This window comes from Phascolarctos cinereus, unplaced genomic scaffold (genome assembly GCF_003287225.1).
Source record: "Phascolarctos cinereus isolate Bilbo 61053 unplaced genomic scaffold, phaCin_HiC Scaffold_726;HRSCAF=1367, whole genome shotgun sequence".
NCBI lineage: Eukaryota > Metazoa > Chordata > Mammalia > Diprotodontia > Phascolarctidae > Phascolarctos > Phascolarctos cinereus.
In genome coordinates, this window is record NW_027556098.1 from 16164186 (window position 1) to 16191475 (window position 27290).

Here is a 27290-nt window from a genome sequence, read left to right on the forward strand (position 1 = left end):
GGGCTAGACAATGAGGTGTGAGGGCCTGAAATTTCAGCTCTTAAAATCTTCCTGGAGCTTAAACAGCCCTTTGGACAGAAGTATTCATCAAAAACATTCTGGTGCATTATCTAAGATAGTCTAAGATAGATTATTACAGGGCAATCGTTACATTGCAATTGATGGCAAGTTGGTTTTCTTAACCTGTATTTTATCATTGCTTAAAAGGAGAAGTTTCCTCTAAATAAAAATGAGAATGACATAGTAGCCTTTGCATTATTTTACAGGTCTTCCTGTTGCATCCTCACTCCAGTTTTCTGTCATAAGATATGAGTGGCTGATTCACTGTAATGTTTTGCCTGTTGTTAGCTTTTATATATGACCTTCTCCAGGGTTAAATTAGAAGTTAGATTTTCAAGCAGCCCTCTTCAGACTTGGTTAATTCTTGAAGTCTCCATATAAACTGCAAAATATTGTTTCAAATAATGACCATTTTTCTCCTTAAAACAATGTCACAGAAAAGAATCACACTATATAAATTTTTCCCATTTTAGAATATTTTTCATAAATGCCAGAGTTCAAAAAGCTTGATGGAGGAGAGGGAGTGCTAGAACATAATGCTTATTTCAAATAGTAAAAGGCCACATATTTCCCACTGTTCAAACAGTCAAAATACAATGTATAAATATCCAGTATTGTGCTTGTGTTATAATCTTGTCACTTCAAAAATGCTTCCAGAAATATTTTCAGTGGATAATTAAATTAGCAAAAATATTTAAAACAAAAGCTAAAACATTTTAAAGGTTAATTGAGTTTTTCTAAGAGACAGAATGACTCAGTAGCCTCTGCCATGGTTGCTGAGTGCTAATATCCCCACTAGCTTACTGTGTAGCATATAAAGCATTGCTAGATATACTCTTGATTGTTTCATTAATACCCACCATAATAATAATTAGGAAATGCATTTTTTTTCTACAGATCTGCTCTCTGCTCTTCTGACACTTCTTATTCTTCCTGGCACTTCTCATTATCTCCTTCAGAAGTGTGCTAGAACTACCTTGAACTGAGTGAAGAACCGGTAGTTTAATTCTCATTGCGAGCATTTACATTTTGGAAATTGGTGAACACTACAAACAAGGGCTTGGCTTATTGTATTATTTATTGTCTAGTCTTAAAAAGTTATGGAGAAAATGCAAATAATGCAGATTAAACTTAAAATTGTGTTTTGTGTACATTTTGGCAGGGGTGGGGGTGAGGGGGAGGTGCAGAGCCTTGTATCCCTGCCTCAATAACAACAATTTTTCCCAGTTTTGACCAGTTATCAAAGGTGAATGTATTGCATACCTATGCATTCTGTGAGGAATAAAAGTACTGTTCATGAAATACTTTGAATCATAATTTTAAAAAAATTCATTGCTTCTAAGCAATCAAAATGAATCTATACAAAGAAAATTAATATTCTGCCTGTAGATTTCAGTCTAGTTTTAATCATCACTGCAATTCATTTTACTACCTTCAGTCAACAAGCATTTATTAAGCTCCTACTGTGTGCCAGATATTGCATTAAATGCTTACTATACAAAGAAATGCAAAAGATAGTCCCTTTTTAGCTCCCTTTTGTGGGTTGTCTTTCTCCATTAGAACTTAAGTTCCTCCAGGATTAGGATTGCCTCATTTTGCTTGTATTTGCATCCCTTAACACAATTCCTGGCCCATAATAAGTGCTTAATAAATGTTTATCTCCTGCCTGCATACTTACAACTGCTTTATGGATCTGGGGAGCTGTTAATATTGTACCTATTTCATTTACTCTAAACTATCATTAATATCATTTATATTTATTGCTTATTAGTATTGTCACACAAATCTAAGTAGAAAAAAATAATCTCCTTATACATTCATGTCTCATGAGCCTTTTCACCTGCCATAGGATATTTGCAATACCTCCAGACAACCTCATATTCTTTCAACCTCCTATTCAAGAGAGATAAGGTATGTTGCTGATGCCTCTTTTGTTTCTCAGTTTCCTGGTGGTAATATCAGTATACATCTGTCCTTGATATAAGGTTTGAATGGATGATCTGTTTTATCTTCCTTTTTCGTATCAGCTACCAACTTGGTGCTTTTTCTCTTGTCTAATAAAATGCCATGAATGCCCTTTTCTGATGTATTTGAAATCCTGACTTTTCCCAACCTTTTCATATATCATTTGTCACCTCTATTCACATCACCCTGAAAAGGAACAGAGAAACTTTCAATCTCAGTAGAGAATGGCCTTCAGAAGAGGGAAAAACACAATTCAGTAAGCACCAATGAGATATTGGACATTGCTAATCTGACATCTTTTTTTCAAACTAATGAATAAGGTGACCAAACAAACATTTTATTGCTTTTTATTTTCTTCTCATTACAAAAAAAAGTGATAAAAATAGTGCATCCACTAGAGCAGCAGTTCTTAAACATTTTGGTCTTAGGACTCCTTGACACTTAAAAATCATCAAGGACATAAAACACCTTTTGTTTATGTGGTTTGTATCTAACGGTATTCACCATATTATAAATTAAAATGTCAATATTATTACGGAAATAATTTTGACCTTGAGGGCACCCTGAAAGGATTTAGGTGATGATACTTTGAGAACCCTTGAACTAGAATGTTTTGAATGCGCAGATATGCTCTGAATGGGCAAAAGAATTGCAAAAAAGAAAAGTGTTTTTCCTCTCTTCATGTAGTCAATGATATACAGGGTAGAAGAGATATGGCTAGATAACTGTTCATTAAAAAAGCTATAAGGGTTAATTCTAAGAGTCTGCAAGCCCAACATAAATCATGAGTATAATGTCACAGGTAAAGAAGCCAAAACAAACTTACGCTACATTTCTAGAAATATATTATCTATATACATATATCTATATATATATATATATATATATATATATATATATATATATATATATATATATATATATATATATATATACACACACACACAGATATAGTGAAGGAAATGAGAGAGCTGATATATTTGTGGTGGCCAGACCACACTGAATATTGTGTATAGATCTAAGCTAACATTTTAGTAGGGATGAGGGTAAAAATTTTATTCAGAAGATCAGTGGTGAAGGGACTGGAAACCATGCTGAAATAAAATCAATTAAAGAACTAGAGAACTTGAGAAGATAAGAGTTGGGAGAGGACATGCTCGTAGTCATCAAATCTTGGCCCCAGAGGACAGAATGAGAGCCAAAAAGTGGAAATTATAGGGAAGCCTATTTCTATTCAATATAAGTAGAAAACTTCCTAATCTTTAGGGTTGCCCCAAAACATAAGGGACTGACAATTTGTTGGATATGTTAAAGATGACATAGATGATTCCATTTGGGGTTGGACTAGTTATACCTTCATGTACTCAGTGAAATACAATATTATTCTCTATTTTTAGAAAAAAAAACCACCAAAACTTTAAGTAGGTATTTGTAAAAAGTGGATCTTTCTCTTATTGGGTCTATGTTATTACCAAATATGAAGTCCAGCTAAAGAAGCCACTCCATATGAAGAAGTGTGGAAGTCAGCCTGTAAATAAATTTTATTTTGAAATATATGTCAAAGGAATAGAATTGGCAGCTGGGCCAAGACAGGTATGACATGCTATTTGGACCCAGCAGGTATCAATCTTCTCTATACTTGAAATAGCACAAGCCTAGAACCTTCAGGAAACCAGAACTGGGTGGAAAATGCCTAAGTATTGCTGAATTAGTTGCAGGACAAGACAGTCAAGCTGTTTTGACTACTTGAGATTGAGCTATGCCAAAGCATGGCTCTGGGGCTTTAAAATGCTAGTTGTTCTGGGCAGATACAAGGCGGATGAGGATAAAGGCTAGGACTGTGATTTTATTGGTGTAAGGAATTCCAAGATGAGGAAACTCCCTTTAGTAGTGCAGGGTAACACTGCCAGAGCTTATAGTCCTAATGTTGACTTGAGCACTGAATTTCCCAGGGTCACAGAGCAAGTGTATGTGAGTATCAGGACTTAAACTCAGGCCTTTCTTGGTTGGAAGGCAAGATTTTTATCTATAATTCCACACTGCCTTTTTTTTCTCTCTCTAGACATACTAGTTCTGTTACTATGGGTGAATTACTTAACCTACTCTAGGCCTCAGTCTCTTCATTTGGAAAACAGGGATAGTCTCCCTCTAGTTCTTACCTCGTGGGGTTGGTAAACTGGCTTCTGAGCCCAGTCCTTATAAACACCAGCAGAATGGTGCTGATCCAATTCTCCACATGGAAGAGGCTAGGGAGGCTGCTTCCAGAGAGGCATGACCAGACATTCCTTGCGATTTGGAGCATGAAGACATTCTGCAACTGGTCTTGGTCTGCATAAGGAGACCTTTTGATTGGTCTGAGGTGTGTCAAAATATAGTAATGAACTAGAGTTTCAGGCTTCTTTTCTTGTGACTTCTTCTTGGCTGACTGGTAAGATATAGTACTACAAGGGGAGAGAACTTGAGTCTTTTTCTTATGAAGTTAACCTGTGGCTAGTGAATACAGGCCTCAGTTTGTTGCCTTGACATCTGTACTTTTGTTTCAGGTAAAAGAAATTGTAGGCTATGATCTTGTGGGTTTGAAAAATCAAGAGAATAGGCCACCTGAGACCTAAGCATCCAAGAGTTAGGTCCATGCTGGGGATTGCGGACAGAAGCTGGCTCAATCATCAGTCTCCCATTGTACAAGTCAAGTATTTTACAGACTTTAAAGGACTATATAAATACTAGTTATTAGTTAATATAAGTTAAATACAATATTAATTATATAAATTTATATTAATTAAATATAATAAGTATATATTATCAATAATTAGTCTGAGATGCTGGAGATAAATTCCTTGTGCCATAAGAGTAAAGAGAGTACTGGCTTTGGGTTCAAGAGAGTATCTCACAATGACTAGGCTCCTGAACATGAACTTTAGAGATGGACAGGAGCAAGGAGGAAAAGGATCTTAGGGACAGGGTCAGAAGTATTAAACTGAAGAACAAGACTTTGCCTATATAAATTTTATAACTTTGTACTTTGTGCTATACATTGTTTTATTTTATCAATCCCTTTTGTTTCTTAGGAAAATTCTTATATCTGTTCTTATATGAAGTGAGGCAAAGTGAAGTGAGCAGAACCAGGAGAGCAATGATAAACTGTGAATGACTTAGCTATTCTCAGCAATACAAAGATTCAGGACAATTCTGAAGGACTTAAGATGAAAAATGCTATCCACCTTCAGGGAAAGAACTGAAGGAATCTGAATGCAAATAGAACCGTGTTGGGTTTTTTTTTTAACTTCATTTTTCTTGTTGTTGTTGTTGTTGTTCTTGTTGTTTTTGCCAGTGTTTTTACAACATGGTAATATGGAAATATATTTTTCATGGCTGCACATGTATAACTTTTATTAAATTGCTTGCCTTCTCAATAAGGGGGGGAGCAGTGAGAGTGTGGGAGACAATTTGGAACTCAAAATTGTAAAACATGGAGGTTAAACATCATTTTGCACATATTTGGAAAAATATAAAATATTGAACTTAAAAAAAAACAATAAAAATTCTTATGTCTTTTGTGTTAAGGCAAGGAGGATTTGTCTGCACACACCCTAGCCAAAAATTGAAAGCAACTGTTTTCTTAGAGTTTCTTGTTGTTCAATTTTTTTTCAGTCATGTCCAACTCTTTGTGACCATATTTGGATTTTTGTGGCAAATATACTAGAGTGGTTTGCCATTTCCCTCACCAGCTCATTTTACAGATGAGGAAGGTGAGGCAAACTGGGTTAAATGACTTGCCCAATATCACACAGCTAGTAAATGTCTGAGGTCAGATTTGAACTCATGAAAATGAGTCTTCTTGACTCTAGGCCCAGCACTCTACCCACTGTGCCATCTAGCTGCCCTTTTATTAAGGTTTAGGTAGCAGCAAAAGAGAGAAATGTAGAAAAAAAGCTATCTGAAACAAGAGGGTTCAAATGTAGAATGCTATGCTTACCTTCCTCCTCCAATCCTACTGAAAATTTTCTTCCTAGCATCTTTTCTTTTGCTCTGTGACAGAGTAGATAGAGACCAGACTCGGAATCAAGATCTCTGACCCATACCAGCTGCATGACCTCAGACAAGTCACTTAACCTCTCATTGCCTCAGGTAACCAACTGCTTAAGACAAAAAGTTGTATAACAGTTGCTACTAGGTATTGGTAGGGAGAATTTACTTGGCAGAAGATACCAATGAAGTCACAGGTCCAAGAGAAAAAAGAAAAGTTTTATCTAGCAGGGCAATAAAATATGCTTCCTGCAAAAAAGAATGAGTGCTGTTTTTGCAGTAAGGGTTTGAATTCTGGTTCTGCCAATAAGAAAACCAAATAAAATAATTTATACTAGGCACCTCCATGTCCCCACCTCCCACTCACTTCTCAGTTCCTTGAAATTTGGCACTAGATTTCACCATTAGACAGTTCTTTTTGTCATAAACATGGTCATGAGACTGAAAAGTAGCAAGTGGAATTAGATTTACAATTGCTAGTTGTTTGTTTTTATAGGAACACATTTTGGGGGGTTTCCAGCCAGCCTAATCATAATTAGGAAAACTGACACTTCCTTTGTTGAAATCTTCACCCAGGAAAATATTTGACACAGTTCAATATTGATAAATTAAAACCACTTTATTCAAAATCCATTAAACAAAAACATGTTACTAAATAATGATCACTAGAGGTAGCTCTATCAACACAAAAGTGGTCAGTTGGAAGAAGGCAAATATAATGATAGGTTAGGGTGTGCAGTCACCTTGGCGCATAACCAACACATAATCCCATTACTCCCTGACTCCTGGGCTTTTTTCTTTTAATTCATCCTCCTTTGAATTAGACAGGGTCATGTGGTATTGCTTGTAAGAGCCAGAAGGAACCTTAGAGACCATCTAGTCAAACCCACTAATCTTACAGATGAGAAAACTGATGCCAAAGGGCACAAGGTCACATAGGTAGTAGGTGGAAGAACAAGGGCTACAACTGTAGTCTTTAGACTCCAAGTCCTGTATTTTCATTCTAAATGGTCTGGGTACCTTTCTCCTTTTGGCCTTCTCTAGCTAAAATCTTTCTCTCTTACAATCCATCCCAGAAATTAGGCTGTCCAAAATAAAGGCAAGCCATTTTATCTCTCAGGGTCTGTTTTTTCATCCGTAAAATGACACAGGAGGCCCTCTAAGGTCTTTCCCAGAGCTGTTATCCTGTGATTCTAAATCTGTCTCTCATCATATATATTCTGTAACTTACATTACATACATATTCTGTAACTTACATCACAGTGGCTATTAGTTATCCCATTCTCTCCACTATATTCCATTTTTCATCTTTTTAGACCTTATTCCAAAGTTGAATTATTGTTTTTCCTAGTCCTAACGGTATTCTCTTGCATAAAGAAAGCCATCTGCCCTCTCTTTTGTTTGGAATTTTGTTTATGAAACTTTCAGGTTGACTATGAGTCTCAGACTGAAGTCAGCAAGAGGGAAAAAAAAGTGATGCTTTTTTGTACTGCTTCAGAGTCTGAGGACACTGAAAACTTTTCTGGTCTAAACTGCCACAGCCTTAAATAATCCTGTCAAGTTGCATCATTTTTAAAGACAAAGGAAATATATCATTTAAATTTCTAAGTCTGCATTAATTAATATACCCCAAATGGAAAAATATTTTAAGAAAACATTACTCAGATGTGGGTCATATATTTCCCCTGGACACTTTCTGTCTGTGTGTCCTTTACAGAAATTTGGGATACTAAACCCTTATCTCCACAGGCACATGAAATCATCAGCCTTCCTTTCCCTAAAACTTACTGATTTGGTAAAATGATAGCTATCTAAATATGAATGAATGAATGTAGTTTAAATTTTAACATCTTAAAAAGTAGAAGTTTTTAGGAGAAGGTTTAGTGAATTTTGTTTTAAACCTCCAAATTCATTCAGCAAGAAGCTACATAAATATATTAGAAGATACAGAGGGTTTACCTTGCAACCAAATATTCATGCTACACAGCACTGCAAAAGTTATGTATTTCTCTAAGAAAATTTTCTTGATCTTGTTTTGATATGAAAAATATTCACATTTTTTCTGTCTCATCATGCAAACAGAATGTTGGCAAATGGTTTCAAAATCATGACTGTTAAGGTTATTATACACAAACTTGACTTTTAAACAATCTAAAATATAATAGTAACTGTTAGTTATTTCAAAGCAAACACTTTCAAACTCTTTTACCTTAGATTTTTAGAGCTGATGAAATTTTATAGGTTAAACAATAATGTATAATATAAGCAAACTTTTATATATAAAATCAGTAACAATAGCTTTCTTAGGTTTAGTTCTTTAACATATGTTCCCATATCATATAATATTTTCTAAAAATCTGGATTACATTAGGCTCAGAGATATACCTAGCAATTTTTGTTCTTAGTATCATGGAATTTAAAGCCAGAAGTGACCTTAGAGATCACCTAGTATAATCCATTCATTTTATGGAGGAGGAAAATTTGAAGTTAATTGACTTGCCCGAGGACATACAAGCAATTCTTAGCAGAGCCATGATTCAAACTCAAGTCATAGGATCATAAACTTAGAGCTGCAAGAGAGCCACAGAGTCTAACCCCATTTTACAGATGAGGAAACTGAGGTTGAGAGAAATTTACTTGTCCAGAGTCACACAGCCAGTATGTGTCCAAGACAGAATTTGAACTCAAGTCTTCTTTACTCTAAGTCCAGCACTAGTTCTAGCTGCCTCTAGGTCCCCTGACTCCACGTCCAGTGTTCTTTCCACTATTTAAATAAGCTTTTGTATACTTGTATCAGTTTCCAAATCTGACACATAACAACATGCTAATAAATTCTCTAACACAATAAGAACATTCTCTAATACAATAAGCAGATTTTTAACTAGTTTCCATAATAAGAAGAAAGAGATGGTATTTTAAAATAGTGTTTGTTTTAAAGGTTCCAAAATCTCCCAGAGAGAATATTGGAAATCAGTTTGGCAGAGCTTAGGTATACACCAGAATCTTATGCCACACAGCTCAATAAATTCCAAATGGATACAAGACTAAATATAAAACATCACATCATAAAAAAAATTAGAGAAAAATGGAAGAAGATACCTTTCCCAACTATAAGTAGAGAAAGAATAACAAACATGAGCTAGAAGTGATCATAAAAGACAAAATGGACAATTTTAAGTACATGGAACTAAAAAGCTTTTCCACAAACAAATCAATGCAGCCAGAATAGGAAGAGAAACTGTCAAGTGGGGGAAAAAAGAACTTTGCATCAAATATCACTAAGAAAACATCTGATACTCCAAACATATTGGGATTTAACATAGATATATAACATCATGAGTCACTCCCCAATAAATAAGTGGTCAAAGGATATGAACAGTTTTCAGATGGACAACTACAAACTGTTAATGGCCATATGAAGGCAAGCTCCAAATCATTAATAGGAGAAATAAAAATTAAAACAACTCTGAGGCTTTATTTCACTACTGGCAAATTTGCAAAGATGCCTAAACTGGAAATAGTCACTGGCTATGGGAGAACAGTCATCTTAATACTCTGTTGATGGAGCCATGAATTGGTTGAACTCTTCTGGACGATAATTTGGAAATATTCAAGAAAAGTCATCGATCTGTTCATACCTTTTGATCCAATGTTGCCATTCCTGGAGATATATCCCCAAGAAGGTCAAAGACAGAAACAAAAGCCCACTATATACAAAAATATTCATCGTAGTACATTTTGTGGTGGTAGAAAACTGTAAGTGGTGTCCATTGATAGGAAAATGGCTAAACTAGCTATGGGATATGGGTAAAATGGAATTTTATTGTACCATGATGAATATTAGAAATTATGAGAAACATGGGAAGATTTATATAAACTGATGCAAAGTAAGCAGAACTAAAAGGAAATGTCCCTTCAGTTCTGCTTACTTTACTCTGCATCAGTTCGTATAATACAGAATATATAGAATATAATACAGAATGATACAACAAAGCAAATGAAAAAGATGACTAAAAGGCAACTGAAAGTTGAGTAACTGAAAAACCAATAATGGTTCAGGAGAATAGACAATGGAACCTATTTTCCTGCTCATGGCAGAGAGACAGGGAACTATGAGGATGGGATTTCATTGTATCTGCTGCCAGATGTTGTCACTTTTTGCTTAACAGTTTTTGTTTGTTACAAGGGTGTCTTCAATTGGATGGGTAGGTGAGGGGATTGGAACAAGTATTTAAACAAAGGGCATAAATAACATGTTTAAAAAAATCTCCATGAGAAAATACCACTTCTTATTACAGGACTGGAAAATAAAATTGAGTTAGATACTCAATAAAAAGAACTTGTTTTAACAGGTTACAGAAATTTCTTAGAAAGACTGTATAGGGAGTTACAGTTAAATAAGCCAACATACAAAAGTCATTTGCTTTGGCCTTATTTCAAAGATTTCTCCCTGTCCCCTAGGGGAATTTAATTCTTTCTTTCTGTGGGGAACTTTGTTTTGCCTAAAGGGTAGCAGAATAAGAGAAGTGGAAAATGCCTTTTAAGTTTCACTGAATATTTCACTGAATATCAGAGTGGAAGTAAGAAGCACAATCTTTCCCAGATCAAGGTGAATTAGTCAGGATTGAGGATTCACTATGTGACTGTGGCTTGGGGGATAGGAAAGCAAGGCCAAGTTATTCTCTTAGTTCTACTTCCCAACAGTGACTGCAAGCACAAGGCCTTCCATATTATGTGCCCAGGGTCATTTTGGCCACTAGGGACCAGTAATTGCTTTCATCATTAACTCATTAATAGAAGAGAAACAGAAAGTTAAACAGTGGTATAAATTAAACCATATTTCATTGCGAGATTAAACAACAATTTAATAAGCTTCCATAAAGTGACATGTTGAATCATACTGGAAGTCTGTATATTGAGTGCCTTCTCCCAACGCTCCCTTTTTTTTTAACTTCTCAATTTTTAATTACAAAAGGAACTCTATTAGAACATCACTATGAATCTCAGAGTAGAATTCTGTATAGGGTGGGTCAGTCATGGGGAATAAGCTACCAAAGTATCAAATGAACCTTATTAAAAGGTAGCCTTATCTATAAGTCAGTTCCATGGCACGGCTCTCCTGTGAAATACAGAGCAAGCTAATGAATTTATACTTCCTAGCAAGTTTCCACTGTACACATTTGCATCTGTTAACTTTCTAGAGTTCTGAAGTTGGTTTTAAATGACTTGTACATTTCACTTAACGTGTTCAATAACACTTATCATGAACAACAATAATTCTCATCTACGAAGGGAAAAATCAAATTATTTACCACTGGTACAAGGGGTATTCTTTATACAAATTATAAGTGGCTTGTTTTTAAACACTTTTATGAGCAATTTCTTTCTTGATTTACATTTTCTTCCTTAATGCAAATATCTGTCAATCATAGGTGGTCATTGCCAGGCCCTCTGTCCAGCTCCAAGTCATGGAATAGATGACTTCATAGGAAGTTCAAGAACAAGGGAGGATTCTCTTTGGAGCTTTTGTAAAGCCTGATTATTAGCACAAGTGTTATGTACACTTACTCAGACTCCTCCTTTATCCCCACACTTCCCAATCCACCTCACCAACCAACTCAGTCATATTGGTCCTACAAGTTAGGTCCATTGTTCTTCCTTCTCAACAGAGCAAACTCTAAAGTTTTATTTGAGTTATTATGCATCCTACAATCAATCCTTCAGGTCACAGAAAGTACACCATGCCAAGAGTATCAAGGGGAGTACAATGATTGCATCTGCCAGGGCTTATTAGCTACAATTGGGTTAATTAACAGAACTGCAAGTTTTGAATTTTCAAATAAAGATTATTCATCCATGAAAGAGTCTTTACTTATCTTGTTGTTACAGTCTGACACCTTTACCTCTACCTTTTGCTTCCCGATCACAATGACAGGAGAGATAAGAAGAGGAGCAACACAACTGAAGCCAGGGTTTCCAAAGAAGGTTCCCCCAAGATAACTGATTGGGAACAGCACTGAGTGTCTTCGTATGGTTGTCTGCTGCTTCCTGCATGACTCTTAGAATTTCATGAAAATGATTTTCGGTTTTTGAAGTTAATGGATGTCTCTCCTTGGGGTCTTTGGAGATATCAAAGAGTAGGGGTGGATTATGACGCATGACATAATGCCCATTGCAAAAGCACACATGGGTTGGAAAACAGCCATTGGAATCATCTGGTTTAAACTTTGGTGTGAAGAAAAAAGCCTTCCAAATAGATGTGCCTACAGTAAAAAAAAAAAAAGATAAAAACTGATGGCGTAATCACAAAAAACCAAAAAATAGACATTATCAAACTACAGTGAGTAATCACCATTGCTAGCACATGACATATATTTCTTATAGACTCCTAACAAACAAGACAAAATATCTGCCAAGAAATTATTGTAATCTCAGATTTTCAAATAGCAACCTAGGTAAAGATCTGTGAATCTGTCAGTGTGAGCACTCCTTTCATGGTTTAGTACACTCACTATGCTTCTACAACTCAGACAACGGTCTTGGAGAGTTTCCGGAGCCAAACAATTCACCACAGAATGAACAACTGAGTGACAAGCATTTCTGCGTTCAGCTAGATTGGTTTTCAGATAACAAACGTGACAAATGCAACCATTCTCAATTTTTATTTTTTCTGACCTGTTACTACTTGCCAGGGATTGCTCTTTGTTGATAGCCTTTAAGATCTGAGTATCACTCCAACAGCATAATACAGCTAAGTGTGAACCTGCAATTGTCTTTATTGGGAAAGCTTATACAAAATTACATAAAACTGTGAAACATGAAAAAAAAAGCTCCAAATTCTGATGTCATTTCAAAACTTTTATATTCTGAATTACAGCAAGAAGCATTAACAAATGTAACTCTGAACAAATTAAATTGTTCGTTAAGAGAAAGAACTACTTTTTTACTGAGGCAAAATGGAATCTGATAGCATTATTGCCTGGAGCGCTGAAATTCTTAATGTTCACTGAAAATAGATTTGCCAATATCATAATAGGTTAGGGTGTAATTTTTCAATTTCATCTCATATATCTATGGACTAGCATTTTTTGGAGAGCCGAATGATATCAAAGGAGATGTTTCATTGAGTGTTAGAAAAAAAGTATGAAAATCCTGTTATCCAGCATAATAACCAGAGTCATTTGAAACCCTTCACTTTCTTTGCCTTCTCCATATTTAATCAATTGCCAGGCCTTATACATTTTACCCCTACAACATCTCTCACGTCTCCCCTGTCCATTTATGGCCATCACCCTAGACCAGCCCTCATTTCTCTCAGAAGCCATTGTAATAGACTTCTAAATGTCTCTGTAACAACAGTGTCTTCACTCTCCAAACCTATCCTCCACATAGCTGTGAAGTTGATGTTCCTCAAGCACAGACATGACTACGTCACTCCCCTGCTCAACAAGCTTCAAGGCTCCCTTTTGTTCTATAACAAGAGGCAATTGGGGTTAAGTGACTTGCCCAGGATCACACAGCTAGTAAGTGTCAAGTGTCTGAGGCTGGATTTGAACTCAGGTCCTCCTGACTGCAAGGCCAGAGTGCTTTCCACTACGCTACCTAGCTGCCCCTGTTTATAATTTTAAATCCATAATTGTGTAGCTCAAAACTAACTTTCCAAGGCATCTAGGTGGTGTGCAGTGGATAGAGCATCGATCTTGGAATCAGGAGGACCTGAGTTCAAATTTAGCCTCAGACACTTGACACTTACTAGCTGTGTGACCCTGGGCAAGTCAGGTAACCCCACTGCCTAACCAAAAACAAACAAACAAACCAAAAAACCAACAACTGACTTTCTAAACTAAATTCACATCATCCCTTCCCCTCCCCCCCAAAAATAATGTTCCAGTCAAACTGGACTTTCTGCTGTTTGTGGTTCATGACATCCTTTGCAAAGGCTATTCTATATGCCTCAGATGTTCTTCCTCTCCACCTTCAATTCTGGAATTCCTAGCTTCTTTCAAAATAACTTTCAAGGGCCAGCTCCCACGAGATGTTTCTCATCGTCTCTGCAGCTATCACTGTCTCTTCTCCATCACTACCCTCCAACTACTTAATGCTTACTTTTGTATGAATTTTGTTTTTGAGAGTCAATAAGGAAGATTTGAGTTCGCTGTACTGACACATCCTGGCTGCGTGACCCTGGGCAAATCATTGAAATTTCATTGGCTCAGGAATTATTTAAGAGTAAATTTCAGAGAAGGTGCTGATTTTCATTAGTAGAGAGAATTTTCTCATTGGGAATGTCTTATACCTGTGGAGTTACAGGTCTGATATCCCTACACACAATTATATTTATTTATTTGTGTACATGTTGTTTCAGTCTCTTCTCCATCCTGGTCTAACTCCTTCCATAGAATGTAAGCTCCTTGAAAGGCTATTTTTCTTTGTCTTTGCATCCTTATCACCTAGTACAGTCCCTGGCTCAGGGAAGATGTAAACAAATGCTTGCTGAGTTGTATGGGCATGTCATTTAAACTAGCTACTGAAAGATGTGGCACAAACAGAGAAGTGGGAAAAGGAAGGAATTTTTGGTAGCATTTTTACTGTGAGAAAAGGCAAAGATGTGGCAAAGGACAGGACATGTTTGAAAAATGATAAACAGTCCAGGTTGGCTGAAACACAGAGTTTGTGAAAGGGATTACTGGAAGACAAGGCTAACAAGGTGGACTGAGGCTGAATTATAGAGGGCTTTAAATCCCAACTTGAGTTTGCACTTTATTTCATTTGCAGGTGTGTGTGTGTGAGTGTGTGTGTGTGTGTGTGTGTACAACATACATATACATATATATATATACACATATATATATATATATATATAAAATTTCTTATGATAGCTTATTATAATCCTCAGCACAAGTTCAGCAAAAAGAATAAAAGCCTAGATCTAGAGTTGGAAGAAACCTTAGAGGTAATTTAGTCCAATTCCCTCATTATCCCAAGAGGCTAAATGACTTGCTCAAAGTCACACAGGGAGTATAGATATCAGATGCAGGATATGAACCAAGGTCCTCTTCCTCCAGAGCCAGTGTTCTTTCCTGTGTACTGAATAGGAAATGAGTGTTCTATCACTTTATATGTACTGAGCACATTCAGCTTCAAAGATTAGGTCAGGCTGGAACACAGATGATTCAGACTACAAAGAGAAATTAGGGACATAGAAACTAAGAATCCATAACACAGTCTTAAAAGTAAGTCAGTAACCTTAAGATTCTTTACATCCTCCTCCTGCATTCTTCACCACATATGACACATTAGCTTCAGGAGCTTATTCAATGACAAGCTGACAGTCAGGAGATTTTCTAGTTCACTTAGACTCTTCTTACACTCAGTAATCAGGGACAGCTGGGTGAAGGTTGTTACAGAATGAGGAGGGAAAAAATGCTCTCTGATGGTTCCTTACAACATTACAAACTGGGAGGATGTTTTAAACTTGACATTTCTTCAAGTTACAGTGTGTGCAAAATTCTGAGAGTGCTGGCTCCCAGTATAGAGTGCCATTTTTAAGGGCCTATAACTTCCATTTTCTTTTGAAAACGCCTACTCATTTATTGAAATATGGTTCAATTCTTCCATTTTTATGTCAATTGGAAGATCTATATAAGGATCTGTCAAAATACTTTAGGTATCTTTACTGGGAAGGTCAATGCCAGTAATTATGCTTAACTTTATGTCTGCAGAATTTACATATATAATATAGACATATTAATTGAGAATTATTCGGTAATATTAAAGATTTAAGAATTTAAGAAGATCTAAGAATTAACAACTATTTAAAAATGAAAAGTAGAGAGGCTAACTATACTTTGTAGTATTTCTTATTTGAGCAATATAGGCTCAATTAAGCAATAAAAAGAAGGTAACAACATTTAATCACTGACATAGTCATACATGGGCGCAGTTTCCTTTATTTTGCTACATTCTTCTGTCCTTTAGCAATCAGGGATTTCAAATGCTTAAGTATATTCTTTGACAGAAAGGAAATATATGCCCAGTCATTTAGTGGACTTTTACTGGCATTTTCAACACACATAGCATTTGTTTGAAGTATTTAGTTTTGCTTATGTTTAGAAAACATTTTTATTTTTAGTTCCTTCTTTTCACTGAAGAAATGCTTATGGACAACCCAGAAAGTAATTTGACTTATTTTCTTTTAGCTAGTGAAATCATTTAAAATAGGGATTACACTCTTAAAATAAAAAAGGCAGTTGTGTATGTGTATGTTTCATAATTATTAGTGGACTCTGATGAATGAAACTACTATTTCCAGCAGTGGCTAGGAGAGGAGGCAGTGAGAATAACAGTAACATCTGAGGCTCAAACTATGTGTCAGTAAATTAACAATACATATTTAGCATCTCCTTGGGAAAAGAACTCATTGTATGAGAGGGTATTTGTCTATAAGGGTGTGTGTGTGTGGGGGGTGTATGCGTGTGTTTGTGTGTGGTTGTGGGTGTGTGTGTGTGTGTGTGTGTGTGTGTGTGTGTGCACCAGCTCTTTAGAAAGCTGCCCTGCTTCAAAGAACTTTTATTTAGCCAAAACTTGCTGTGCAAAACTTTGCCTTATACCTTATGAACATGATCCAACATGGCAGCCTAGTGTTTCAGAAATGGTACATTTCTCCAACTTGGGGAAGGAGAATAGGGCACAAAATCAGGGTACTACATCATTACAATTCATCCACAGTTCACACATACTCTCTCTCTCATACATATATATATGTATGTATATATATTTCATTTTTTAAAACAGGTGGAAAGGAGCCTCATGAAATGGCAGGAGGTGAAGGGCTGGGGAGGAAGCCAGTGTCTATTTGGATACAAAGAATTTAAACAACTAAAGGATCTTCATCTCCGGAAAAATTGTTAGGGAAATTTCCCTAACTGGGGGCTAAGAGCTACATGCTGGTGTCTTGCTGTTGTTCTAGCTAGGCATAGCTAGGGTAGCTAAGTGGCATACTAGAAAAGGCATGGATTTGTAGTTGGGAAAAACTGAATTCAAACCCTGCCTCTGATACTTACTAGATTATGTGACTCAGAGCAAGTCACTTAAACTTGGTCAACCTCAATTTCCTGATCTGTAAAATTTGAATGATAATACCTGTCTCTTGGGTTTGTTTTGGGGATCAAATTAAATGACATATGTGAAGTGCCTTGCAAACAGTAAATCACTATATAAATGCAGCTATTAATAATAACCTAGACTAATAAGCTCACTAAAATAGCAGAGAAAGTGATTCATATGGACCTGAGGATGAATTGTCCCTAAATAAACAAACCAACAAAAAGTTCTCAAGCTTATCTCCTTACAGCCCAGCTGGGTAACTTGAAACACTATGGTGTGAAGCAAGAATTTTCATTCCTTCAGTATGAAAGAAGTGAGGGGAGCAAATGGAGTATAGATGAGGGACTGAGCAATGGTCACATTCAAAGCCAGACCAGTGGGTAAAAACAGATATAGTCCAGGAGGAACCATTTCCTCCTATTTTAAAATGAGAGAAAGAGGAAGCCTTCTTCATCCAAACTATGCCCTTCATTGAAATATCTGCTAGTTATATAAGTAGCAAATAAAAGGAAGGAGAGCCTAGGACTCCAAACTGGTTTTTAGTCTAGCCAATTATATTATCAAATAAGTTGTGTCTTTTGAAAGGAAAAAGAGCCTGATGAGATCTCTTTGAAGCAATGTGGAATAGTTCTTATGAGTCTTGCTACCTGGGTGACTCCATGTGTGTCTGTTTGGGTCTTGCTGCATGTATGCACATGCTTTTCTTCCTGTGATGAGTAGTATAGTTCCTGGGAAAACCTTAAATATTATGCTGTACTATAAGCTGTGTGAGGGTTTAAGCGTAGAATAACAGAAAAGGTATGTATAATGCTGGTGTTGGTAGCAACAAAGTAGCAACAGCTATGTCCTTCATGGCACTGAGCCCTTTTTCCATTGTTTTGTATGTGTTAGTGTCAGAGATAACAGAATTCTGGCAATCAGAAGTCACAGGATTCTTATACCTTATAAATATGGTGAATAATATTTACCCAAGCTAAAATGCTTATTACCTCCTCAGTATATTCCTGACTTCATGCTCATTAAAGTAAATGACAAAATGTCTCACATTTCTGTAGGACCATAAAAAATAGCAAATGCAAACGTACAGAGAGATGACTTAATTAAAGGACACTGGTCTTTAGTTTCCTTCCAGCATCTAATTTGATGGACTGGTGTACTCCAAATCTAGGATGGTTCAGTTGTGATTTTTAGAATTTCTTAAAGATATCAGGTAAACTGGAGGAAAAGTCAATTAAGGTGTCTTAGAGAGATGATTAAGGAAAGACTATACAGTCAGTCCTCAACTGTTATTTAAACAGAAAATCCTCAGAATGCAGAACTCAGCTGAACTCTTTCAACATTCCCCTCCAAATAACTTTAAAATAACATCTCAAATTATATTTTAGAGTGGCAAAACCAACCAAAGGTCAGGTTAAGACGTTTTTTTAGTCTAAGACAACTTGAGAGATTGGCATGAGAGGTTTATGACACCAGGGCAAAAGCCTTTCTGGAGCCCACAAAGGTGGCAGCAGCAACAGTAGCCAAAGCAGCAGCAGCAATTCAGGAGTTCTCAGCTCAGACATGGAAAGGAGGTCAAACAACTGGTCTTTGTTGACACTGGGTCCAGATTCACATCTCTGTTGCACATATACAGATCTGTGTCGCAGTGCCAGAGCTGAAAAGAACACTGGGAGGGTTGGTCGCAAGGGAGCAGGGTCACTGATCACAATTCCAAGTCAAAGACAGTGCTAGCTCCTATGACTGAAGGAGTTCAGGGGGCCTTTCCAGATAAAAACAAAGTTTGGAATATGATATTCCAGCAGGCAAAAGAGCTAGGATTACAACCAAGAATAAACTACTGAGCAAAACTGAGTAAAATTCTTCAGGGGAAAAATGGATATTTAATGAAATAGAGTAATGCTTTCAAGCATTCCTAATGAAAAGACCAGAATTGAATAAAGAAATTGAAATTCAAACACAAGACTCAAGAGAAGCATAAAAAAATAAACATGAAAGAGCAATCATAAGGGTCTCAGTAAAGCTAAGCTATTTACATTTCTATATGGGAAGATGATACATCTAACTCTTAAGAACTTTATCATTTGTTTAAAGTTAAATGGAGTTTACATAGACAGAGGGCATGGATAGGAATTGATTATGTTGAAATGATCTAAAAAAGTGAAGGGATAAGAAAAAGGAATGTATTGGGAGAAGGGGGAAAGGAGAGGTAGAATGGGGAAATTTTTCTCACTCAAAAGAGGGATTCAGGAAAGAGCTTTAACAATGGAAAGAGAAATGAGAGGGTGGCATATATATATATATATATATATATATATATATATATATATATATATTTATACATTCAGTTGGGTATAGAAATATAACATTCAATAGGGAAATAGGACAGGAATGGAGATAAAAGAAAAGGGCGCATGATAAATGGGAGGACATATTAAGGAAGGAAGTGGTGGGAAGCAAAATAGGCTTTTGAATGGAGGAAAACACAGTTAGCAATCATAAACGTATATGAATTTGAATGGGATGAGCTCATTCATAAAATAAAATCAGATAGTAGAATTGATTAGAAACCAAAAATCTAACAATATGTTGTTTATAAGTGGCTCACTACAAACAAAAAGACACACACAGAGGTAAAATAAAGGGCTAGAGTAGAATCTAATATGTTTTAGGCGAACTAAAAAAATCAGGAGTAGCAATCGTGATCTCAAAAAAAGTAAAAGCAAAAGGGGAAGTAATTAAAAGGGAAAATCAGAGAAACTATATTTTGTTAAACGGTAGCATAGAAAATGAATATCAAAAATGTTTACAGCAAATTTCTCTGATAAAGGCCTCTTTCTCAAATACATATTAGGCATAACACTGAGTCAAATTTATAAAAATAAGAGCCATTTCCCAAATGATAAATGGTTAAAGGATATAAACAGGCAATTTTCAGAAAAAGAAATCACAGCTACCTATATGAAAAAATTTATCTAAATCACTATTGATTAGAGAAAGGCAAATTAAAACAACTCTGAGGTAGCACCTCACACCTGGCTATTGTCCTTCATTCTTGAAGAGGACTAAAATCACATCACTAAGTTAGAATCAAGTTACAGCATGTTTGATTGCAGCTGATTACACTAATATGAGTTCAGAATGCTCTACCACAGGTAGATCACAAATATTCCATGTGAACATTTGGGGAAGATTCTCTAAATTTTTGCATCTCATGTTTCTTCTGAGGTACTGCAATTCTGCTTTGCTCATAGGGCACAGTATTTTTTTTTTATAAATGTTGGAGAAGACGAGGGAAAAATAGGTACACTAATGAGTGTTGTACTGGTCCAGCCACTGTGTAGGACAATTTGGAACTAGGCCCAAAGGGCTATAAAAATGTGCATACCCTTTGACCCAGCAATACTACTACTGGGTCTGTATCCCAAAGAGATCAAAGAAAAAGGAAAAGGACCTATACGTACAAAATATTTATAGCAACTTTTTTGGTAGTGACAAAAAATTGGAAATTAAGGGGCTGCTCATCAACTGGAGAATACCTGAACAAGTTGTGGCATATGACGGTGATAGAGGAGTATTACAATGCTGTGGGAAATGACGAGGGGGTGGTTGCAGAAAAATATGCAAGACCTATATGAACTAATACAAAGTAAAGTGAATTGGGAGATCATTGTGCACAGTAATCACGATGTTACAATAATGATCAACTGTGAAAGACTTGGCTGCTCTGATCAATATAAAGATCCAAGACAATTCCAAAGGATTCAAAAAATGCTATCTACCTCCAGAGAGAGAACTGATGAAATATGAGTGCAAATTGAAGCAAAATTTTCTCACTTTATTTTTCATGCTTTTTTAAAAATGTGGCTAAAATAGAAATGTTTTTCATGATTTCACATGTATAATTGATATTATTATTTGCCTTCTCAGTGGGTGTGGGTGTGAGTTGGAGACAGAGAGAATTTAGAATGCAGAATTTACAAAGAAAAGAATGTTTAAAATAAATAATAATTTTTTCAAAATTATTTTTTAAAATAAACAGAAACTCCTATGAGATTAGTCTGTTTCTTGAAAGGACAGGCAGGGTCTTTGTTCTTTACCTTAAGTTCTAATTTTTTTTTAAACCTATCTTTCTACCCAGGGAAGTGTTCCTCTTACACTTTGTAGGTGTCAACCCACTCTCAACTCCTCACAAATCTAATAATGTCTTACAGATTAGGGCCACACATGGTTTTATTTTTCCTTCCTTCTACCCACTCTGTAAGCTTCTGGCCTAGGATAATGAGTTCTGAATGTTATATTCAATCTTACTAGTGTAGTTATCAACAGTGATAACACTCAAAGAAGCCTGCAAATGATAAACCACAGGGTGTTATTCTCTTCCAGGCCTCTCCATTTTCAAACTTCACTATCACAAAATATAGCAAATTCTAGGAGGTTGTCTTTGCCAAAAATATTTTTTGGAGTCTAAGAAAATATATATGCAACAGAATCATAAATAAAGAAATAAGTGGTCACAGATAACTTAATAGGACATGTATATTTGAGCACTTTTTGTCCATGTCTATAATAGGTTTATTTTAAGTTTGCTTTGTTTCCAGTTTTGTAATGGAGCTACAATATGTTGGGTCACATGTTCACAGCCTTAGGGACTGTATATCACCTAAGAGATTATCTTCTCCAACCCCCCAAATTAGGTACCTGAGCCCTAAAGTGGATAAGTGACTTTCGTAAGTCATACAAAGCAGTAATTAGAAATTATTTTAATGTTCATTTTGGTTTATAATGTGGCTATAACATATCTAAGAATCCCTTTTTCTGAGTTCCCAAGACCTGATTTTTCCTCCTCACTCATATTTGCTTTGGAGATTATTAATTCTAATCAATACAAGGTATAGACACCTTTGGTTTATATTGGGGTATAGTGTATAGAAGAATATAGATCATGGAAAAGGAATATATGGATAATATCCTAGTTTTGCTACTTACCAGTTGCATCAACTAGGGCAGTTAGTAGCATAGTGGCTAGAGCACTGGGCTTGAAATCAGAAAGATTCATCTTCCTGAATTCAAATCTGGCCTCAGACACTTACTAGCTCTGTGACCCTGGCAAGCTACTTAACCATGTTTGCCTCAGTTCCCCATCTGTAAAATGAGATGGAAAAGGAAATGGCAAACCACTCTAGTGGTATCTTTGACACCTCCCCACAAAAACACCTTCAAATGGTATCACAAAGAGTTGGACACAAATAAGACCACTGAACAACACTTGTGTCAACTATCTTCTCTGGGACTCAGTTCACTCATTAGTAAAGTGGGAATAAAAATATCTGATGTTACATATCTTTCAGTGTTGTGAAGATCAGATGAAAAAGCATATCAAATTCCTTCACAAACTATAAGTGCTATGCAGTTCTACTATTATCAGATCATTCAATTCAATTTAATTAAAAAACAATAAGTGCCAACTCTGCATAAGGCACTGTACTAGGTACTGAGGACACAAAGACAAGTACCTAGTGTGGTACCCATGGAACAACCAGGTAGTGAGCATTTGGTGATGTAAGACTGGAGTTTAGGAAACTCACAATATAGACTAAGGACTCATTCTATAGACGTGGGAGTCATCTGCATAGAGATGATTACTGAATGTATTCAATCTAATGAGATCACCAAGAGATGGAGAATAGGGAGAGAAGAAAGCTCAGGATAGAACCTCGGGAAAAACACACTTAATGGATGGGAATCAGATTATGATCCCATAAAAGATATAAAATGAAGAGTTAGGCAGGAGAAGAACTAAATTTTCTAGGAGAAAGGAATAGCTGCTGAGAGGTCAAGTAGAAAGAGGATTGACTGAGAAAATGCCATCAGTTACCAATTAAGCATAAGCCACAAAATGTTTTACACTGAGAGTTCTTGAGGGAGGGCTACAGAATACAAATTCAAATCATTTCAAAACTTCAGTCTTTATTGTAATTCTCAGATTTTGAATTTTCTTGGTAAATATTACATCAGTGATCATACCAAGACATGTTTTAATGGACTACTTTGGATGATAAGCTTTGGAGTGGAGAAACATAAAGTGCTTTGCACACAGGAAGGGCTCAATAAATATCTGGGCATCAAACAAATTTAAACATAACAAAGATTTTGTAATCCACTCAGCAGCATTTACAGTCATATTTCTAATATCTAACTATTTAGGTAGTTCTTAGAGCTTTGTCATATTTTTCCATTGTTAAGCTAGAATTAAAATTTTTGGGCACAGACTAATTACTTCCCAAATATAATTTTGAAATTCTTGAGCTAATGAAATGCCAAAGTGTTTATTATGCCTGCATAGTTTATAAAAGGTACTACATTAAGAATCAGAATAGACTTGATTCCAGTTCAGTCCAGAAAGAACACAAGTATGCCAATTAACTCTTTTGTTACTGTTTTTCATTTAAAATTGTGCTCCCATATTATGATGCTAACTGCAGGCAAGCCATAGCTGTAAGCATAATATTACTGTCAGCTTCATTCATGGGTTGCCCTACTCTTGTAGCCTATCACCTTTTATTTTCTTTAGCCAGGGAGCTGAGTCTGATAAGCTACAAAGGTACAGATGAGAGGCAGAGGTGACAAAGCTCCTCTAGATGGTAAACTCTAGGACTAACCTTGTTGTTGAAAGTAGATTTGGAATACTGGGAAACAGAGGGCAACAACGAATCCAGTTGGTAGGGTTATCTAAATTATGGTGCCATAGAAGTGGCCACTAGTTAAAGAAACCTGTCTGTACCACCTTCCAGAGGGTGAGTTTCTTCTCAAGGAAGGGTTTTCTAATCAAAATGCTAGGCTTTAAATATTAATGTAAGCTTAATATCTTCTGTGGTATGGAAACCAGAAACTGAATTGATTATAAATATATTTAAAATGACCTGTAGATATTTCAAGCATCTGCACATCAATTGATTTCTTTTGGATTACTTATCTGCATAACATCTGCCATCATTAAAAAAAAAAAGGTACATATCATCCCCAGAGGTATGGTAGAAATAAAAATAAAATCTATGAGAAGTCACTTAATCTCTGGGCCTCATTTTCATTTTCTGTAAAATCAGGTGGGATGGATTCACTTCAAACTCAGGTCTTCCAGCTATAACACTTCCACTACAACAGCGTCATGTTTAATGAATGAATGAATGAATGAAACCTATGAGAAAGCCCATAGAGCAGGAATTTAGAAAACACATTTAGCAACTCAGATAAATACGGTGTGGATAAGGAAAAAAATGTTAAGAGAAAGTTATAATAATTATTCTCATTACAGGAACTCATTATTAGAACAGGATGGCTGAAGATCTTGTACCCCAAGATAGGAAATTTAGAGAGCACAAATAATGTAAAGAAATGAGTGTTTCTTCACCTGACAGCTCTAACTTCTTGGTGGGAGTGAGTATAGTACTCTATCTTGGTATTGCTTCTTCCTCACTCAACAGGCCCAAAGTGAATCTCTCATCCCAACTCCCACTGCTGCCAATGGCCCAGGTACAGAAATGTCTAGTTATGACTCTAGTTCGTGTGTGTGTGTGTGTGTGTGTGTGTGTGTGTGTGTGCGCACACACGCGCGTACTTACTGTTATGGAGGCCCTGAATTTGTCTTCTTGAGTTGCCGTGTTTTCTAGACACACTGGACCCAGAATATGTAGGAAGCCTTGAACATGTCAAGGATGAAGTTTGCCTTGAACTGACATAATGTTATTTGCACCTCCAACCTGGACTCCTTGTGTGTCCTTGGAAGTCAAGACAGGTGCCAGTCAGTCTGCACAGACTGAGAAACTGCAGCTGGGACCCTTGTAGATAAGCAGACCATTCTGTCTTCATGGTCTAGCAGTTTCCAAGGGAAAAAATGCTGCTTTTGCTATCATCATTCTCCTCCCCTTCAGGAGGGGATTAGTCTTTTTCTTCTCCCTGTGGCTTCCCCTTTTCCTTATCATTTAAATACCCAAGGTTTTCCCTGCACTGCTGAACTCCTTGCACCTGTATATGAGTTCCACATGAATGTTCATTTCTCTTGTAATAGATCTAGTTGCAACACATGTCTCATGGACATGTGATTTTTCTTTTTGGTTAACAATACATACATATATATATATATATATATATGCATATATATGTATGTATATATGTTATATTATATATGTGTGTATATATATATGTATATATATATGTATATATATGCATATGCATATTTATTTTGGAGATAAAAGAAATCAACCCCCAATCACTGCACTAAATCTCTTGTCCCTTCTATCTTCTCCTTTCAGATTTTGTTATTTTCTCTTTAGTGAAGGTTCTTCTCAGATGATTAAAATAAAAGGTTCTTCCCTTTATTGATTCCTTATTGATTCTACTATATAAAGTCAAAAGTGCATCACAAAAATCATGTGTATGTGTGTGAAGCATTTACTAAATGTCTATGTGCTAGGCATGGTTGAGCACTTTATAAATATTATCCCACTCTATCCTCACAACAATCCTGGGAGGTATTATTATCCACATTTTGCAGGTAAGGAAACTGAGGAAGACAAAGGTTAAGGGATTTTCCCAGGGTCACATAGGTAGTAAGTATCAGGCTGGATTTGAACTTAGGTCTTTCTGACTCCAGATCCAGAACTCTAAGTACTGTACTACTAGCTGCTTGTAATATTATTAAAAAATAATATGCTCTACAATATTAGGTTAAATATCAGTGATATAAAATATAAAAAGATAAATATCTAATAACGTCAATTATTCAAGAATTATCAATAATGTCATCTTAGAATGGGTCTTAGAGTTTAGATATTATACTTCCCCTTCAGATTTTACAAATTAGGAAACTGAGTAAGTGACTTTCTCAAGGTTAGACCACTAATTATTTGAAAAGTAGGAGTTATAACCCAATTTTCCTGACTCCTGATCCAATATCTTTTCTGTAGATTGATTTGAAAATGTGAAGAGTGACAGGATGTCAAAGATAAGGAAGTGACTGGGAAAACAAGCAGAGCTTGAAAACAGATTTTTGTGAGGCACTTTTGACTTTAGCTAGTAGAATCAATAAAGAACCAGTAAAAAGAAGAACTTTTTATTTGAGTCATCTGAAAAGAACCTTCACTAATGAGAAAATAACAAAATCTGAAAGGAGAAGAAAGACGGGACAAGAGATTTAACAGTGCAGTGATCAAGGGCTGATTTCTTTTGTCTCCAATAGCAAATTGCAACTGGAACCATATATCAGAGAAAAAGTAAAAGTAATTTGGACTCTGTTCAGGAAAGCAGGTGAATGGATGAACCATTTCAAAGAAGAAACCTTATTTATATGTCTCAGCAAATGTTCCTCTGTCAAGCTGGTTGGGAAGTCCTGATAAAAATGTTTATTTGCAAAAAGATACAATGATCACATTTCAGTGAAAAATTTTCAAGTGGAACTATACATAATTACTTGTGAAAATGGATTTTTATAGGTATAACAAGTAGAAGTTAGGCACTGGAAAGAAAGTCATTTACTGCTCAAAACTCTATTGCATTCCAAAATGAAAATATTACTAGTGGAAAACATTGTACCTTTGCTAAGGTGCCATTTAAAAATTAAACATTCTACCCAGCATATTAATGTTACTACATCAACACAAATGGGATCAGGAAAACATAGCCTTGTGACAGAACTACAGTTATTGCAGTCATTTTGAAATCTGGAATAAAGGTGATATGATGGGCCAAAATGTCACATAGTATGTGATTTGTAGGGGGAATCTAATTGGGCTGTAGCATTTGCTCTATCAAATGATTAGAACAGCTGGGATGAAGCTTGTTGGATGGGACAGAAATTAGCAGGGTTTTGTTTTGGGTTTTTTTTTTTAATTTGGGGAGGGGAAGAACTGAAATCCACTACCTTAAAGAGACCATTTTATATTCTCCTTGCCCTGGAGAAGTCTTGGGAGAGGTGAAATATGTGCAGGTGTGAGGATGAGCTCTGACGCTCTTTTCTCAGGTTTTTAAGAGAGAATGGAGAGGGTGTTGGAGGTGGGAGTGGCTCTAGTTTTTGAGCAGACACTGGAACTTGGATAACCAGTAACAAGATTGTTCCTGCTCAAAGCTAATAGGAGAGC

At 36.0% G+C, this 27290-nt stretch overlaps 1 protein-coding gene across 3 annotated transcripts in view; it reads right to left on the bottom strand.

Moving 5' to 3' along the window:
- Positions 1-6644: 6644 nt before the first annotated feature.
- STS (steroid sulfatase) overlaps positions 6645-27290 on the bottom strand; it is a 181489-nt gene continuing 160843 nt past the window's right edge. For all 3 annotated transcript variants that reach the window (XM_021006205.2, XM_078146121.1, XM_021006207.2), the window contains one exon: positions 6645-12314. In XM_021006205.2, the coding sequence (XP_020861864.1) occupies positions 11935-12314 (380 nt within the window). In that variant the 3' untranslated portion in view covers positions 6645-11934. The remainder of the gene's footprint in view (positions 12315-27290) is intronic.